Source organism: Dendrobium catenatum, unplaced genomic scaffold (genome assembly GCF_001605985.2).
Source record: "Dendrobium catenatum unplaced genomic scaffold, ASM160598v2 original_scaffold_51051, whole genome shotgun sequence".
NCBI classification, from domain to species: Eukaryota; Viridiplantae; Streptophyta; class Magnoliopsida; order Asparagales; family Orchidaceae; genus Dendrobium; species Dendrobium catenatum.
Window position 1 is genome coordinate 196,761 of NW_021369505.1, and position 19,134 is coordinate 215,894.

General features: G+C 33.7%; 1 protein-coding gene across 1 annotated transcript; it reads right to left on the minus strand.

Moving 5' to 3' along the window:
* Positions 1-1,951: 1,951 nt before the first annotated feature.
* Positions 1,952-16,122, minus strand: LOC110116040. The gene is made up of 3 exons (XM_020849480.2): positions 15,945-16,122; positions 2,650-2,881; positions 1,952-2,459 (listed from the first exon to the last, which is right to left on the minus strand). The coding sequence occupies exons 1-3, from the start codon at positions 16,034-16,036 to the stop codon at positions 2,163-2,165; spliced, it is 621 nt and encodes a 206-aa protein (XP_020705139.1). The 5' UTR covers positions 16,037-16,122; the 3' UTR covers positions 1,952-2,162.
* Between the last annotated feature and the right edge of the window lie 3,012 nt (positions 16,123-19,134).

Consider the following 19,134-nt stretch of genomic DNA (forward strand, 5'->3'; position numbering starts at 1 on the left):
TTATGGGATTTTGTCGAGAAGCACGCGACGGGAAGAAATGGTTACTTTTGCAAAGAGCGAGCTTTGCGCCCTGCTGTCGTCGTTAGCTGGACTTGATAAATCAAAAGTAAGTTGCGGAGGGTTATCGTGATGGTTCCTGACGTAAGGAAGGACAGCAATAGCGAAGAAGTCTTTTATCGAGAGCTTTGTTCATGGTTAAACTTTACATTCACCGTTCGAGCATGCGAAGTGAACAGGAACAACAAGTCTGGAGAAGAGGAACAAACTCTAAGCACATAGAATGTTAATTTTGTGTTTATAATTGTTAATTATTGAGATGGTATAAAACTTAATAATTAATATTAAAATATAATTAAACTGAAATTAATAAGTATTGAAATTATTTAACTATTTTCAATTATATTTTTTAATTATAATTATTGATTGATTGTTATTAAAATAGAATAACTAGGTAGTTTAACTTATACTTCAAAGTAGTAAATTAATTACGTTCCTAAAGGCTATATGGTCTGTCAACTTAAATCTTATTACAATCTAAAATAAATTAGGCATTTTATTAATTATATATTTAATATTAATAAATAAGTTAATTAAATATGGAAGTTAAGTAATTAATAGTATAATAAATAATTTTTAACAAGTTTAATTAAATAATTGTGTATGGCTAGTAATTAAAATTTAATATAATTTATCATATATATATCATTAAACTAATTAAATACCACTTAAATAATTAATGAAAATTTTAAATAAAGAGATTATATACATTAATATTAATAGTATTTTTAATATAATTTAGATTGATTATTAATAAATAAATATAAGAATTTATATATGGCATGTAATATAAAATTTATTAATATATGATTTTGTTTATTATGATTTTCGTATAATGAATAAATATATTATAAAAATAATTAATTTTTAACTAAATAAATATTGATTAACTAAAATAAATATTTTTCATTTTATTTGATTAAATAGAATTCATTATGTTTTAGATAAAGGTACATTCCCCTTTGCGTATACCTTAAATGCATAAAATCAAAATGATTTTTTATAAATATTTAGGATTATTTGATTTGTTTTGTAATTTAATTGTTTTAAAATTTTATAAGTTTAGAGCATGAATTCGAATTCTAAATCAATGGATTTTGGCTGGAAATGCAACTATCATACTATACTTCAATTCATGCACAATTTCATGTCTACAAACTCTCTCTCGAGTATGATTTCCATCAATTTTATTATAATTGCAGTGGATATCTTCTCCAAGGAACTCCCAACACGTTCCTCGTGACACTTCTCCAACAACCTCAAGCCAAAAATCGAATTCGAGCTAACCAATACAAAAAGAAAAGCTGAACTCGAGGCTCAACCTACTTGCAAACCACCAACCGAGGTCGAGTATTGTTGTTGAATGCAAGTTCATACTAATCCATTTGCTTCCCCCCCCACCCAACCCACCGAACATCTTCTGGCCAAATGCTCACATTGCAAGGAGAAATTATTTCTATAACGGACACCGGACATAGCTCTATATCCGGAGACGAATCAAAACGCACAAGTTCAGCCGATGCACAGAAGGTACACAACTATGATACACAGCAATAAGATGACATGATGTACTCTGATTTACCTCCGCACAGCATATGGTGTCCGCACAAAATAATTAATCCAACGCAAGCTCCAAAATTTAGGATAACTTTGTTACTGTTTTCTAAGTCAATTTTTTCATAAAGAAATTTTTAACTCACTAATCTTTTATATAAAAAATAGTTTTACAAAATAATAAGAAAATTATCCTGAACAAATCCCAAACCTTTGGGCATCATTCTCCCTAACAAAAGATGAAAATTGAGCAATATTTTTATTATTGCCCTTAAAGTTTTGTGAGACATGATTAGTACTAAATTAAAAATAAAGTTAAAAAAATTACTAAATATACAAATTAAAAAATAATAATAATAATGTTATGCATGTAAATCCCCCATTCAATAACAGCCTTCACATTACAAGCTTTGCACTGCAAATGGATAATAAACATGACCAGAGTTTCACTGCCTCACAAAAAGAAAACTCCAGTAAAACCTCATAAGAATCCATACAGATTGAAAAGTTAAAATACAGTAATAAAACTAAAACCATCTCAGAAGCTCCTTTTAATTCAACTTCGATTTTGTTGAGCTCTTCAGAGGCTTCGCAGTGGGTTGAGCATTACTAGTTCTGCTAGCTTTCCTGGGATTAGACTTCACCGAACATACAGCACATATGAGTGCAATCACCATTGTTGGGTACACATAAACTGCCTTTTCTGGATCAGTGGCAACTGGTTTTCCTAGTATTCCTTCCTTCACCAAGCCCCAAACCACTAGAAGAGTACCAAACATGCTCATTCTCCCAGGATTCAAGATTCCTATTATACCGCCGGCGACCGCGAAGTAGCTTCCTGCAAGAACCTGAGCTTTCACACCAAGTTAGTGACTTGACTGAATGAGGCTTCGTTTGGGACGACTTTCTTTTTGCTTCTTAAAGCTGCTTTTTAGTATAAAAATTATGCTTTAAGAAGCAGAAAGAAAGTTGTTCCAAATGAAGCCTGAGACTGATGAAAAATTAATTCACAGGTTTCGGGCTGCGAAGAAGAAGAACCTCGAGGCGCTGAAGATCAACTACTGCAGAAGCATTATTAATATTAGTGAGGTTGTATATTTGGAGCAGATTGTCCCAGCTTGGAAATGTCAAGTTGGTATAAATGCCATTTAGTATTGCACCGGGGTAGAGGAGAGCCTTCACAACAGGTTGTGGAAATACTTGATTTGCGACTAACTGCGATGCCGTCACCTGTATAGGTGTTGTGCACATACCAGACCGGCATTGTATCCTAATAGCAGAAGCAAAATTGTGAAAAAAGAATCAAATTCTGCAGTGATGAAAAGGAATTGGCAGCGTCACTCAGAAGTCGTCTAAAGCCTGCAGAATGTACTAAGACAGAGTTTGTCTGTAGGATTCTTAGGTTCAAAGCTGGAATGGAACTCAATGATCATTAGCAAATACATTTTTAATCACTCAAGCAATTTAGGTTTTGTTTGGGACGAATTTTTTATTGCTTCTTAAAGCAGCTTTTTAGTAAAAAATTAAAATTTTTATACTAAAAAACTGATTTAAGAAGCAACAAGAAAGTCATCACAAACGAAGCCTTAATCAGATGTTGCCGAAATTTTCTAGGGAACCATCAAACAAAAACTTCGTTGCTAGCCTTATGAAAATCAATTTGGTCATTTATAACCTTAGGATCCAAGATACTAATAAAGCATTTCATGTTGCTCAGCACTCTCAATATAAAAATAACATAATCCTCCCTAAATATGGGGGTATTTACTGCATAAAAGGCAAATCCACTCACTAACCCTCCCGAACTAACTTAACTCAATTAGATCCACAGAATCACTCCCCCTCCCACAATGGAAGAATTATTACATGCCAACGCCAAACGCGTATGGAGGCAAATGAGGAGGTGCCGCATCACCCAATGCATATTACATTGCATGATGTGGTGCTTTCTCATTCGCCTCCGGACATATTCAGCATCTGCACGAAAAAATCCCTTGCCACAATGACCTTTGACCTGAAGGTCAAACTTCCAAGTAGATTAAATAAATATGGTGGCCATCCATTCAACTGCAATTTCTCAAACAGATCTGCCTTATGTATTTAAATTAAAAATATGGTCGCAAGATATAATCTTAATTGATGGACACTTAAAGAGCTTGATTTATACTATAATAGACTCAAGCGTGGAGGCATGCCTAAATATTCTACTAAGAACAACATCAGTCAATGTCATATTTATTTTGGCGAGCTTCATTAAAATGCGACCCAATATCTTCAATCATATCATCTGTAGCATTTTCTTGAATGATATCGATATTAGTCCATCAAAAACTTTCTTCAGAATGAACCGTGGATGTATAAAATATAGGCATTATCGGTAATTCATGTTGAGCATACAATCCTAGGCAATTCTCAATATTTGTTAATCCCAAAAAAATTTCTTTGAAGACGAGAAGAGTAGGCGTGACCTTTTTTATCCAATTAGATTCACAACATATAAGCTTTCAATGAAACTGTACAGTTCAAATAAAATAATTTGAGTGTGAGAAGGCGAGAACTGATGGACAAATATGCTACGTGAAGAAAAGAGAAATAACTCTTGGAGTGCTGGACCCCGAAATATTTCAATATGTACTGACAGACAATGAAATTAAAAGAAAATTACTTGTATGTGATGCGCATCACAAAAAAAAGAAAGAAAAGTACACAGTGAAGAAGAAAAGTATGTCTGTCATGCACGTCACCAAAAAAAAAACAAAGTACACAGTGAAGAATAAACTGAGGAGTTTCTGGATTGATCGATTTGGATATTAGACTTTGGCTGAGGCACTGCTTGAGTTGATCTTGAAGACAAAAGTTGAAAATGTGCAAATCATAACATTCAAGTTCAGCATACACTGCCAGTAAAGCTTCTAACAGCTTTCCTTACAAGATAATTATGTTAGTTGTATTATTATAAGAAAAACAATAACAATATTGGCGAGCTAGATGATGTATACAAGCATACATGGGTATGCATTCACTTGATTCACTGAATTGCAAGGAAGATTGATTTCAATTTTGCTAATCTGGAAACCTAACTGGAAGTAATCAAATTTCATTCAGTTTAATAAAAAAAATGAATGCAGTTTCAATAGGGGATGATCTCCTGAAAAGGGAACAAATATTGTAGATTGCAGAGGGGGCTTTAAAGCTTGGGAGAGCAATCCGATGTACTCCGAGGCAAGAAAGGGGAGAGGAGAAAGCTCCCTCACAAAATCACAAAAGCGAGCTTGCAGCATATCCTCCATTCAAAGAAGCAGAGGCACAGAAAGCTGGACATGCAAATGCGGCACCAAGACGGGCAAATCTCATACAACTTCTCCTTTCACAAAAACTAAAGCTTCGTTTGGGACGGCTTTTTTGCTGCTTCTTAAAGCAGCTTTTAATGCAAAAATTAAAATTTTATACTAAAAATTTACTTTAAGAAGCAGAAAGAAAGCCGTACCAAACGAAGCCTACTACGCAACATTTCATAAACACTAAATGTCCACAACATCCTCAAAGTTTCTGTATTATTGCCTAAGCGTATGAATATTGACAGCCTTAGCTCCTTTACCTTAGCTTTCCATACTCGCAACCAATCAACTCCTCAGCTCACTTGCACGACCCTCACCCCATGCAAAAGCCTTCAACAACTCTCCCTCTGGCGATCTCTATGATTCTCCTCTACTCCCATTTCTCTAGGACGCCATGATTTGTTTTTCCTGTTGGCATGCCTTGCATCCGCAACCCTCTCCCCATGAAATCGTTTCTGGTCTCAAATGAACCTCTCCGCACAAGAATAAAAATCTCACATGCCATTGTTGAAATTCTCTCACAAGTAGTTGACAGTTGACCATATGGGCTTGTGTTGTATGTGGGCTATGTTTAAGGACTTACCAAAGGAAAGAAATCATCTATGGGATTTGAGACTATATGAGGAAGATATACATTGACCTATTTCATATTTTTTTTTATAAAAAAACTTCACTAAATGATATGCAAAAAAAGAAGACCCAAAGCATTGATATGATGTTCAATTTTTTAGTTTGATTTTCTAGATCATTTATAATAATTTTCTTGGAATGGTTGTTGTCATGTTGACCTTTCGACCTCATATAGCACATAAAAATACTTCAAGCAAACATGTAAAATCAATTTTTGAGTTATGCACAGCAGAGTAAATGCATCCCACACCAAATATAATCAACAAGTCTAACAATTTTCACAAATTATCCAGCAGTAGCTTCACAGCTCCATACCAAGCAATACCCAAAAGGCAAAAAATAATTCAAAATATCCATAGCAAAATAAAATTCAAAATTTACAACCATGTCAATTCAACTTATTACAAAACACTAACCAAAGAATAGTAGTCATGATACAAAGAAAGTAAACATCATGCTCCATTAGTTATGGATCACAAAACAACGAATGAAACTTCCAAGGATTGTGATCTTGAAGAAACACCAACAAGCTCATTTGGAAGTCGCAGATAAATTGACATATGAACTACTCTCGAAAAATGGAAAAACAACATTTGAATAAGATGATTTAAACATCTTGAGATAAATATGACTAACACTTATTAGATGAAGGTGGATTGCATTAATGGAGATTCATAATTGCTTGTAGAATCTAGTTGATTTTTTTTTGCTTTATTTCTTTCTTTTACGTTGTCTGTAATTTTTTTTTTTTTTTTTGGAGAGTTAGAAAAGATGGGCAGGAAAAGATATAATTGATTTAAAATTTGAAATTTTGTTGGAGGAAATTAGATGAGATATTTAGGAGATAAGATGGAGGTTTGTTAATTACATGGATATTAAGTTGGCCTTGTGGAGGATTATTGAAGGAGAAATAAGAGAGATAAAAAAGAAGAAAGGGGTTGAGATGGGTTTATTAAACATGAGAACAATATATTAAAGGGGTTAAAGTGGGTTTAGTGGAGAGTTATTGATGCAAGCAAAATGGGAAGAGCCAGTTGATTTACTGGCTGCTTGGTGGCTGTTCGGATCCTGATCCCTTTGTTGTGGTTGCTCGGTTCCTGCTCCCTTTGATGTGGCTATTTGGCTCCTGCTCGTACTTTCCCAATTTCCCTGCTTGGTTGTCCCATTCCTCTTGCTGGTTGTTCGGCTCCCTGGTTCTGCCTGTTCGGGTCCCTGGCTGCTGTTCGATTCCTGTATGTATATAAAGTTGGATGCTTGGGCTCCCAATGTAAACTAAATGCTGCATTTTTCTTCTCTTTTCTGGTTGGCTTGAGTGGGCGGTTGAATTGGCATTTGGAATTCCTAATTTATGGTGATTTTTGGGACTCCTCTTCTCCATTTTAATAGGGCCGATTGGGTGACTCTTGGGCTTCTTTTCTTTAATTTATGAGGGCTATTTTGTGGGCTTTTGGGCTTCTTCTTTCCTCCTATATAAAGGATTGTTTTGGGTTATTTTAGAATATGTGATGTGTGAACAATATTTGGAAAATGTAAAACCTGAGAGTTTTCTGGATAGCTTGCAAGCTATGCCGCTTCTTCTTCTCCTTCTTCTATAACCTCATCGCGGTCTTCTAACCTTCTCCTCTCCAGGTTACCACTCCATTGTATCTTTCTTCTCAACTTATATTATTATCAATGTATTGTGTTTAAGTGTCTTTTAACGTGTCTTTGTTATCATATCATCTATAATTAGTAATTTTGTTGTTAAGTCGTCCGATTAGTCATTTTTTTCAGTATATTTGGTTTGAAGTAGGTCAATTTTGGAAGACTTGCAAATTTTGTATTTGTAGGCAATTTATCTTGTCTACATCAAATTGGTATCAGAGTCTAGGTTTTTGTTGGGTCTTCCTTTTTTTTAAGTATTAAAGAAAAAATGAAAAATCATGATGTAATTGAGTTTGAAGTTGGAGAACGTAAGCCAAATAATCTTGAAGAAGCTATTCCTAAAAGCCGATGGATCCCGCCGCAAGGAAGTTCCACCAATCCCATACAGAACAAGTTGTATAAAATTCAATATTAAATGTACTTGTGTATGAAAAAATACGATAAGAGGAAGAAACTTCTGCAAGCCCAGTTTAAGGAAGAAAGAGAAATGATTCAGAGAAAATATGCGGCCTTAATACAAGAATTGGATGTGGCGCCTTCGTCTCGTCAGGAAAACTCTAAAGTCATCTCATCAAGGGATGAGATTTCTCAACCATAGGAGAATTGATGCAAGCAAGACATGCCTATTTGGGTATTTAATTGGTGGGCTGATTTTAGCTTAATGGGCCTTAGCCCATTATTTAGGTGTTTCTGTTTGGTGTTGGGGAAAAATAAGGATTTGAAGTTTAATGGGATTTATTTGTCTTTTTGCTGCTTCTGTGTTACCGGGTTCATTTCCCCTTTTAGCCTATTCAGTTCCTCTGCCTGTCCTGATGCTTCCCCCCCTTCTGGTGCTTGTTTTGTTCGCTGCTGTTCCTGTCTCTCGTGGCCTCTTCGTGTGTTGTCTAACCGATTGGTTTTTTTGGCCTTTTTGCCTCCCTCTGTTTTATTGGTTTATGTGAGCGGCTGTTTGGCTGTTGGGATCCCTTTCTTCTACTATAAATAGAGGTTGTTTTGTGGCATTCGAGAGTATGTTTTGTGTGAGAGAATATTTGGAATATAAAGCCTGCGGGTTTTGTTCTAGCTTGCGAGCTAGACCCTTTTCTCTTCTCCTCTCTTAGATTTCGTCTCGGGCTTCTTATCTACTTCTTCTCTCCGCAAGTGTCCACCCCATCAGAATCTTTCTTTTTAATCAATGAAAAGTTAGGTGTTTTTATGTTCTAATATAAAAGTTATCTTTCTGCTCATTATTGTAAATATATTTTTTTTAAAAAAACTCACAAAAAGACTTGTACACAACCTAAAGCTCTGATACCAAATTGATGCAATAAAAAAATATTACAAAGACACAAATCTTCCTTTCTTACAACATAGATAAATATAAACGCTAAGATTGCAAATTAAGAGACACAACTTCAACTACAAAAGACAAACATAAATCATAAAACTTATATATATTTTAGAGAAGAATGATACAAATGGGGCGGAAACCGTGGATAGAGAAGAAGGGATTAGAAGACCAAGATAAATTTTAAGAGCAGGGGAAAAAAGACCATAGCTCGCAAGCTATGTAAACCCGCAGGTTTTTACATTCCACATTTTTCATTTCTAAAACCCTCCTAAAATATACACAAAACAACTCTTATATAGGGGAAGAAAAGGTAAAAAAAATAATTAATACATGTATTTAATGCACCTCAAAATCAGCCAATAGAATACCCTTGAAAACCGCAGCAAGCGGGAACCGAAGGGGCAGCCACCTGGGGAAGAAACCGAAGCATCAAAACAGCCCCAAAAGTGGGGGAAAACCGAAGCATTAAATGGCTCATAAAGGGGAAACCGAAAATGCATCTTTTGGGAATTAAAATCGGCATGGGGAACACCAAAAGGCCGGCTCTACCTACATCAATTCTCCCCTGGCAGAAGAATTTCATCTCCTGATGAAAAATATTCTAGACTTCCAAGGTGCACAGACTGTCCTCTTTTTTTTTAAGACTCAAAGAAAGGAAGACTCATTACAACCTAAAGCTCTAATACCAACTTTATGCAATAAAAAATAACAAGGCATAGGGACTACCAACATATTGCATATAAACTTGACGTCTTCCTTTCAAAATGACAAAAAGTAAGACACAAAATTTGACACTACAAACTTGAAATAAAAGACATAACACGTTGCAATGACACCCTAAAAATACGACTCAAGACACCTTACAACTTTTATATTGATTGAGAAGAAAGATAAAAATGGGGTGGAAACTTGCGGAGAGAAGAAATAGATAAGAAGCCCGGGACGAAGTCAAATAGAGGAGAAGAGAAAGAGGGCTAGCTCGCAAGCTAGAACAAAACCCACAGGTTTTACATTCCAAATATTTTCTCACCAAAATCTCCTTTTAAATGCCACAAAACAACCACTATTTATAGGAGAAGAAAGGGATCCCAACAGCCAAATAGCCACCCACATAAACCAATAGAACAGAGGGAGGCAAAAAGGCCAAAAAAACCAATCGGTTGGACAGCACACGAAGAGGCCACGGGAGACATGACTAGCATCGAACAGAACAGCCTATAACCACAAAGATAGAGCTATACCTCTGCATTGTATGAGATAAACCAAGGAGTACTCAAATACTCCTAAAGAGGAACTAGTAAGCAATCTCATGCTAATAATCTAAGGTTTAATTAAAGCAATGATCAACTTAATTTGATATCAAAATGATGTAGAATGAAAAGCCCAGGTTATCCTACCAATTATGCAAGAATAATTCTCACTATTTTCATAAAAAAGAGGTCTTGCAATAAATTATCGATTACTTTCTCAAGATAAAATACTTAGAGATCTAAGTTAATGAATAAGTGATTTAACTTTTTAGAGTTGGTCTTAAAAATACTTAAACTATCTATAAAGAACTATCGCTAAACAAAAAATGAGATAGCCAATAATGAGCAAAGTTAATAATAACCTAAAAGAGAAAGCTAAAAATAAACTTTATAGGAAGGAGGTTTAATAAAAAAATAGATAGCTAAAGAAAGAAAGAAAATAAGATATTGATAAGTTGAAGAAGCAATTTCATGAGTAATCCTTCATCAAGAAGTTGATTCTCAAAACTAAAAGATGTACTCCATGCTAAAAGTGGCAATAATCACATCAACTAAGCCCTCAAAGGGAAGAACAGTACATGTAAGAGGAATTCTTAGATCTTTCATTCATTCATCAACAACAAACAACAACAACAACAACATCAAGCATTTATCCCACTACGTGGGGTCGGCTACATGAATCCTTTTTCTCCATTGTGTCCTATTAAAAGTCAAATTCTCGTTTAAATCTAATAAAGAAAGGTCATTCCTAATATTTTCTAACCAAGTCTTTTTAGGTCTACCCCTACCTTTCTTAACACAAGTCAAATCTAATACTTCTACTCTCCTAACCGGGTCATCGGAAGGCCGCCTTTTTATGTGACCAAACCATCTAAGGCGGCTCTCTCTAATCTTATCTTCTACTGGAGCTACTCCAACCTTTTCATGTATATGCTCATTTCGTATCCTATCTCTAAGGGTAAAGCCACTCATCCACCTGAGCATCCTCATCTCTGTCAAACTTAACTTAGTATTATGTTTCTCTTTTAATGGCCAACATTCGGCACCATAAAGCATTGCAGACCTCACTACCATCTTATAGAATTTTCCCTTAAGTTTGAGGGGAACATTTCTATCACATAACAAGCCCGATGCATTCCGCCACTTCAACCATCCAACTTGAATTCTACTGATAACATCCCCATCTATTTCACCATCACTCTGAACAATAGATCCAAGATATCTAAAACGTGTACTCTTATTAATGACTTGATCGCCCAAAGTCACAATCCCCTCACTAGGACTATTACTGCTAAAATTACACTCCATATATTCCGTTTTAGATCTACTCAAGCAAAAACCTTTAGACTCTAAGGTTGACCTCCATAATTCAAGTTTACCTTCAACTCCCTCTCTAGTCTTATCAACAAGAAGAATATCATCAACAAAAAGCATACACCAAGGTACATCATCTTGCAAATGTATAGTGAGAACATCCATGACTAAAGCAAAAAGATATGGGCTTAAGGCTGATCCTTGATGTAACCCAACCGAAATAGGGAAATACTTGGTCAAACCACCTTGTGTTTGAACACAAGTAATAGCTCCTGCATACATATCTTTAATGATTTGAATATAAGCATTATTAACTCCTTTCTTTTCAAGAACTCTCCATAGCACTTCTCTTGGAACTTTATCATATGCTTTTTCTAAATCAATAAATATCATATGTAGATCCTCCTTATTTCCTCTATATTTTTCCATCAAACCTCTGAATAAATGTATGGCTTCCATAGTCGACCTACCCGACATGAATCCAAATTGATTTTGAGAAACATTAGTATCACACCGCAACCTATGCTCCATAACTCGCTCCCATAGTTTTAAAGTATGACACATTAACTTAATACCTCTATAATTCGCACAATCTTGAGCATCACCTTTATTCTTAAAAATAGGAATTAACACACTCATTCTCCACTCATCTGGCATCTTTTTAGTCTTCAAAATAGTATTAAAAAGTTTAGTAAGCCAAGAAATCCCTTCATCTCCTAAGCATTTCCACACCTCTATTGGAATATCATCAGGTCCAACAGCTTTTCCACCCTTCATTCTATTTAAAGCCTCTCTAACTTCAGTTTTACTAATACGCCGATAAAAACAGAAATCTTTACTTTCATTTAGGGTGCTAAGGTCACTACAGTCAATCTTATTTTCACAATCTTCATTAAAAAGGTTAGCAAAATATCTCATCCATCTTTGTTGAATATCATCTTCTAAGAAAAGTAATTTTTGATCTTCATCCTTAACACACTTCACTTGAACTAAATCCTTACTACTCATATCTCTTTGTTTGGCTAACTTATACATATATATTTCTCCCTCTTTAGTATCTAATCTATTATATAAATCACTAAAGCTAATGTCTTTGCATCGCATATTGCTTTCTTAGCATCCTTACGAGCAACTTTATATATTTCCCAATTATCGGAATTTTTAAAATTAAACCAATTTTTATAACAAAGCTTCTTATTTTTTATCTTTTCTTGCACATTAGGATTCCACCACCAACTATTTTTACTATTAGGAGCTTTTCCCTTTGATACTCCAAGGACATCTTTTGCAATATTCTTAAGATCACTAGCCACTTTTTTCATAAGCTAAACAAAAATCTAATATGGTCTTGCCACCTTCATTCGTTGTTCCAAATCCATGGCCACCATGAATGTTTTTAAAATCATCTACCTCTCTACCAACATATCTATTTAAATCTCCTCCAATAAAAACTCTTTCTTCAAGAGGTATCTTTTGTATTAATTCTTCTAAGTCATTCCAAAAATTTAATTTAGAACTCATATCCAAACCTACTTGAGGAGCATAAGCACTTATAATATTAACAATCTTATCATCAACAACAATCTTTAAAGCTATAATTCTAGCTTCAATCCTATTAATTTTAATAACATTATCCTTTAAACTCTTATCTATAATAACACCTACACCAATTCTAGTACGACTCCTACTCGAATACCAAAGTTTAAATCCTAAACTATCAATTTCCTTAGCCTTCTCTTCAACCCACTTAGTTTCCTGAATGCACAAAATATTTAACTTCCTATGAATCATAATATCTATTAATTCAATTAATTTTCCTGTAAGGGAACCTATATTCCAAGTTCATATCCTAATTTTAGTTTCATGAACTAGCTTCTTTGCCCACATCCATCCTTAATGTGGGAACCCTTGCCTATTTAACATGGCACCCGGGTGCCGGTGCAGCGGCCCTTGCACAGTTGGCACTGTATTCAGGCCATACAGCGCGTCGCTTCCAGGAGACGCCCCAACATTAACATAATTTCTTAAAGGATTCATGTCATTATTGTTCGACAAATTTTACGCTGGTTGTCGACTACCTAACGCAACCCTCCACTTTTCTCATCCAGGACTTGGGACCTGATAACGGCAGTATTAAATAGGCAGGGGACACCCTAGCATTAACATAATCTTTCATTCATTCATCATCATCTTAAAATACAAAATAAACCCATATATAGGCTAAAGTACAAGGACTACTAATTAACAAAATTAAATTTAAGGGAGATCTAGATGTGGCTAACCAATTAATGGCAAATGAGGAAATTTAGGGAGAAGCTTACATAGTGAAAGGACAATGAGAATAAATGAGATAATTTCAACAAACCATTAATAAAAAGATATTTCCAAGGAGAGAAATAGAAGAGGGAAACTATGATAAGAAAATGATTTATATGGCTATAACACCTAGTTTCACACACAGCTCATCAAAACCATCCATGTGTCAAGAAGATTCAAAATTTAGTTTGGTCAATTTTCTAGTACTAGCCATTTGAATTCAAAACCTAATCTATAAGGGGCTTTCCCAGCACCAAGCCAAGTCACTCCCACTTTGTGAAGCACAAACAAGTTCTTCATCTCCAAAATAGATTGATGCTACAAGGCTTGTTGCTTAATTTTATTCAATCCAAGTAAGATTGGATCATCAAGAGGGAAACAACAGGATCAACGCCTTTGCCTAGATATATCATCTAAACTCAACTAAGTTAACTCCTCAAATGTAAAAGATTCCTCCAGCAATCATCATCGTTCATTCCAATCATTCGGAAGACACCATATGATCACCTCTAGTACAAAGAAATAACTATGCCTCACTTCTTTCATACCTAAATCATGATCCCAAAATTCCAAGGATTCTTCATTTATTGCATGCATGCCACAACGATGTTGCATTCAACTACTTCCGCACTATCAGGACCAATACACACACTACCAAACCTTGATAACCACAGTGCCCTAAGTCGCCAACATGCAAGCATCGCCTCAACTTGTGTCTATAAAATTCAACTTCTGGCCTACAATAAAAGGGTTATTTAGCATATACAACAACTTAAGCCTTGTAATTTTGCCAATTACCATACATTTAATTTTGTAATGTTCTACTTGAATAGTGAAGCTTCTCCTATTTTCTTCCTAATAATGGATTTCTACAACATTATCAAACCTCTTAAAAATCTATGTTGTGTTCACACGCACACTCTCTCTCTCTCTATGTATATGCATATATGCATATGTGCGTGTGACAGTGCATATGCGTGTGTGTGTGCGTGTGCGTGTGGTGTGAACCATTTATTTTGTATTTAAGTTGAATGTTCATATGAATGGTATTCATATGTATTATATAAATGGCTATTATTTGATCGATGTAACAATCCTTCCATTACTTTTTCTATATATGGTCACTGAAAGTCCACCTAGACAATTCCTCCAAATACCTCATTGCAGGTTCTACCGTTAATTTGATAATTTATAAACTTCCGGACCATGCAGCCTACTTGAGAGTCTTCTAGTCACATTACCGCCTTCCATCTCCACCATAGATCCCCAAATAAATTAATGGCAGCTATCCAACCTAGTTGTGGAACTTATTTCTTTGATGATCATAATCAATTTGCTTATGTAATATTTTGTTTGCAAATTTTGAGTTTGTTTGAGTCCTCCTATGCCAAAGATCCCTTAGGAGAATTGTCAATTGGACGTAAGGCTACTTTTATAAAGAATCGTTTATTTTTAGTTGGAACTTAGATTTAATATTTTGTACTGCTTTGGGCATTTAGCCAACCAAGCTAAGATTTTTATGATGCTTCATATTCTTCTAATTGAGACATAATATTCTATGAGATCATAAGTATCCTTCTTACTTTCCTGCTACATTAGGATTTACACAAGTCATTAAATTCACTAGGCTGTAGATCTAAAAAATTAATCATTATGAAAGAAACGTCCTTGTTAGAGGTGTTAGTCTGCAAAACAATTCCCATTGACATACTATAGATAAAACATTGATGACGGGATACATCTAATTAGATGCAATTAGATATTTGAAGATTTTTAGATACATAAATGAGTGAGAATTTATCTGTTACATGGGGATTTCCAATATTAGTAAAGCTAGCTACAAAAATTTGCAAACCATAAAACATTGTAATTTGGTTCCTATAAAGGGGAGTTAGCCCTCAGGGTAGCAACAACCTTGACAATTTACTGGCCCATTAATCTATTCAATAACGGTAATAAAGATGGGAGCTACGAGAATCAACCTAAAATTGCTCTTGATTTAAAAATTCCAATACACTATACAGCCTTTCAAATTGCAGTGAACTCTATGAAATTATACGGCATAAGATCACCATTGAGTTCTTAAATCCTTTACTACTACACGCTTGCACAAAGTATATAATAAGTTCCACCGATAGCATTCAAAGAATCTTCGTCCATTGAACTGTGGGGGTTAAAAAACTGCCTAATTTCGGCTTCGATCCTCTTAAAAACAGCAAAGGATACTACAAAGTTATCAATCAAGGAAAAATAGAATTTTGATCTTGTCATTTGTGCCTCTTTCCTGCACAACTGTCGTCCAAAAAAAAGGACACAAGAAAGTGCCTTTTCAATCCAATTTAGGGTTTGCGTCAATCAGTTGTTAGATTTTAAAAAAATCATAAAGTATAAGTTCTTCAGCTTGAATGCGGGAATTATAAAGAGAAGTGGTAACTTAATTGAGAACAATTAAAACAAGAACGAATAAAAATTTTCACTTTCAGATGGCAAGGATCGGGGATGAGACCTCACCTAAAGAGAGGGATTTGAAATATTATGAGTAAGAAAAAGACTCGAGTAGCTATAACGGAGAATCTGCGATATGTCCATCCCTTCCATGCCATTGGAACTCAGTCGAAACGAGAGAGAGAGAGAGAGAGGCGTGTGCGGGGTGAGGGGGGGTAGCGAGACTGCGAGAGACACGGAAATGAGAAGCGATGGAATGACTTTGACTCTTTTGATATCATTTTTAATTTTAAATTTATATTATTTATTTATTTATACATATTCAATATCTAAATTTTTTAATTATCTTTATACTAATTTAGTATCTAAATTATATCACAATTTATATATACAAATACAATAGCATTATTTTTTAATAATTTAAATATTATAATATATAATATAAATACATAAATTTAAGTATTATAGATATATAATATAAATACATAAATATTTAAAAATTTGCATGTAAAACTCCATAATTTTTTATACATTATATTGATCTAGTATTTTAATTTTTTAACATGATATTAATATATCATTTATAAAACAAATATCACGAACAAACTAATTTACTCTAATTTAAAACAATTAGTCATAAAAATATTAATATGCTATTATTTTATTGTTTATTCTTTCATAGAGCTTATACCAAGCAATTATAATTATTTGTAAAAAATAATTTAAATTATTATAACAAAAAATATTTTTTTAAATTATTATAATTTGCTCACTGCTACTAGTGGCCATTGCCCAACATCACCATTTATGTAATATGCAATAAAAATTTAGTTAACATTTACTTAGAATATCAAATATATTTTTACTTTATATTAAGATGTAAATAAAATAAAACTATATGTATATAAAAAGAAATCGGGCTCCTAATTTATCATGATGCTCTAATATTATATAAACAAATGTTGATTAATCATTAAGAGAATTTAATTATGCTACAAACTTAATGATGATTATTTTTATTTTAATGAATATTAAATCCATTTTCTTATAGATTACTTAAAATATAAAACGATAAGATTGATTATTTAAAAAAAAAATGAGCTTAATTATGGAAAGCTTAAGTTTTATTATGTAAAAATAAACTGGATTATGATTATAAATTAAACGAATAATGATAATGAAATTGATTTAATGATTATTGATAGGTCGCCAAATATAGCCTTGATCGGACATGAATATCAATTAATATTTGAATTGGAAACTTTCATAATTAAATTCGGGATTTTCGAACTTCTGATTTAAAGAAACTTATAGCCAAACTAAATGTCTTGACGAGATGAATCCAACGACATCAAAATTGATCCAATACGAGCCCAATTGGCCCAAATCAATGGCTGGAAGAATATTTACAAGCTTCAGAATATTAATTCGGTGATCAAATAATTTTTGCAAGCAATTCAATGAGGCGAATCTAACAAGCCAAGATCATTTGATTAATTTTAACATCATTAAAGCACTTAAATACTAAAGAAATGATCTATGGTCGAAGAGATCAATATGAGTCGTCTAATTGATCACTCCAAATTTTTCTAGACACCCCCCCCCCCCCCCCCCCCCGCGGGGCCCCCCCCCCCCCCCCAACGTGAGAGGGGGCTTGGACTTGAAGCTTAAACCTCGGGCTAAAGATCAAGAGAGCTAGCCATGAAGCTTGAAGAATCTTGAAGCTGCAACCTAAAAGCACCACCTATGAACCCCCACCATCAGGCCATCGCTGTCAGACTTTCACCAGCAGATCGTCGCTAGACTTTCATTGGCTGATTGTCACCATTAAAAGAGATGCATAAAATTAAGTTAAGTATGCTCATACGTAAATGCTTATGAGGATGAGTGGCTTTATACTTAATTAGAGACAGAATGCAAAATGAGTATATACGTGAAAATGTTGGGAGTAGTTTTGGTGACAAATAAGATTAAAGAGAGTCACCTTAGATGGTTTAATTTGCCTTCCAATTGTATGATTATGAGAGTAGATGTATTATATTCAACCTATGTGAAAAAATATAGACGCACTTAAAAATACTGTCATAAGTATTAAAATTTATGTTTTTTATTAGATTTAAGTGAAAATGTGTTTTTTAATAAGACAGAATAGATGAAAATGATTCTTATAGCTAAAAGAATTTGAGATTATAGGAAAAAAATTTGGAAAAAGAGGCTATATATGAGATTTTACTACTAAAAACATAATATTCAAATAAATAATTTAATATGTTCTATCTAATGTAAATACGTCGGTGGTGTTTTAGGCAATTTGCCCTTCATTTTATTTCTTTGCCCTAGCAGACCGTTTTCATGCCCTTGGTAAATCGTAAGTGACATTTCGTTTGTTTGATGATTCGCTCTATTTCTCTTTGTTGTTGCACCGTCAGAAGCTCGAAGGTCCAAGGTCGAAAGCCAAAAAGCCCATCTTCTTCTTACCATACCTTCTTCCAATCCAAGTAAGCTCCTATGTTTTTTTTTTTTTTTCATGCTTCGGATGAATTCGACTTTAAGTTGTAATTTTTGGCTTTCTATTCTTCTTATTGTTGATTAAGAGGAGTGATGTAACATTTTATTTGATGATTTTAACCTGTGATATGTCTTTTTGTTCTTTCTGCAATTCGGAAGTGGGCTTTGTAATAATTCATTTGATTTGCAAATTATAATGAGTAGTTACCTATGGCTTAGATATTTGATTAAGAGTGGAATTAGCTCTTTTGGGCCTAAGGGCTAATATTCTCCTATAGTTTAGGAGAAAATTTAGGTTAAGATATGTTCTAAATTTTATTTTGAAAAATATGTAATAAAAATAATGTGGGATTTGCATGACTAGAATAGATAATAGCATATAATCATATTATATCAAAAAATATATATTTGATTGAATCATAATATTCATACAGTTGATTTCAATAATATAATAATTAAATGATATTAATCAAGTTTTTTTTATTGATGGGTCACCCTACGTTAAAAAAAGTTGTAATGTAATATTATTAGAAAATGCAAAATAAAATGTTAAATTTGTGATTTTTTTTCTTCACATATATAATGCAATATCAAATGTTAGTTTGAATTTTGTATTGTATATGTTTTTATTTTTTTATAAATTTGCGCCCCCCTAATAATTAAGGCCCGTTCCTCTCCTAAGTATACTAAGGATTCATTTTGGTCCGAGACTACGGCTATTTTTATTAAGTTGGTTGAAAAGTTGCTA

What these genes read in the sequence shown, in the direction of transcription:
- LOC110116040 (XM_020849480.2), bottom strand. Translation starts at nt 16,036, where the DNA reads ATGGCATGGAAGGGATGGACATATCGCAGATTCTCCGTTATAGCTACT. An exon ending in TTTCAAATCCCTCTCTTTAG is followed by an intron (nt 2,882 to 15,944) that starts GTGAGGTCTCAT and finishes TTCTGCTATTAG; the next exon opens with GATACAATGCCGGTCTGGTA. An exon ending in TTGATCTTCAGCGCCTCGAG is followed by an intron (nt 2,460 to 2,649) that starts GTTCTTCTTCTT and finishes GTGAAAGCTCAG; the next exon opens with GTTCTTGCAGGAAGCTACTT.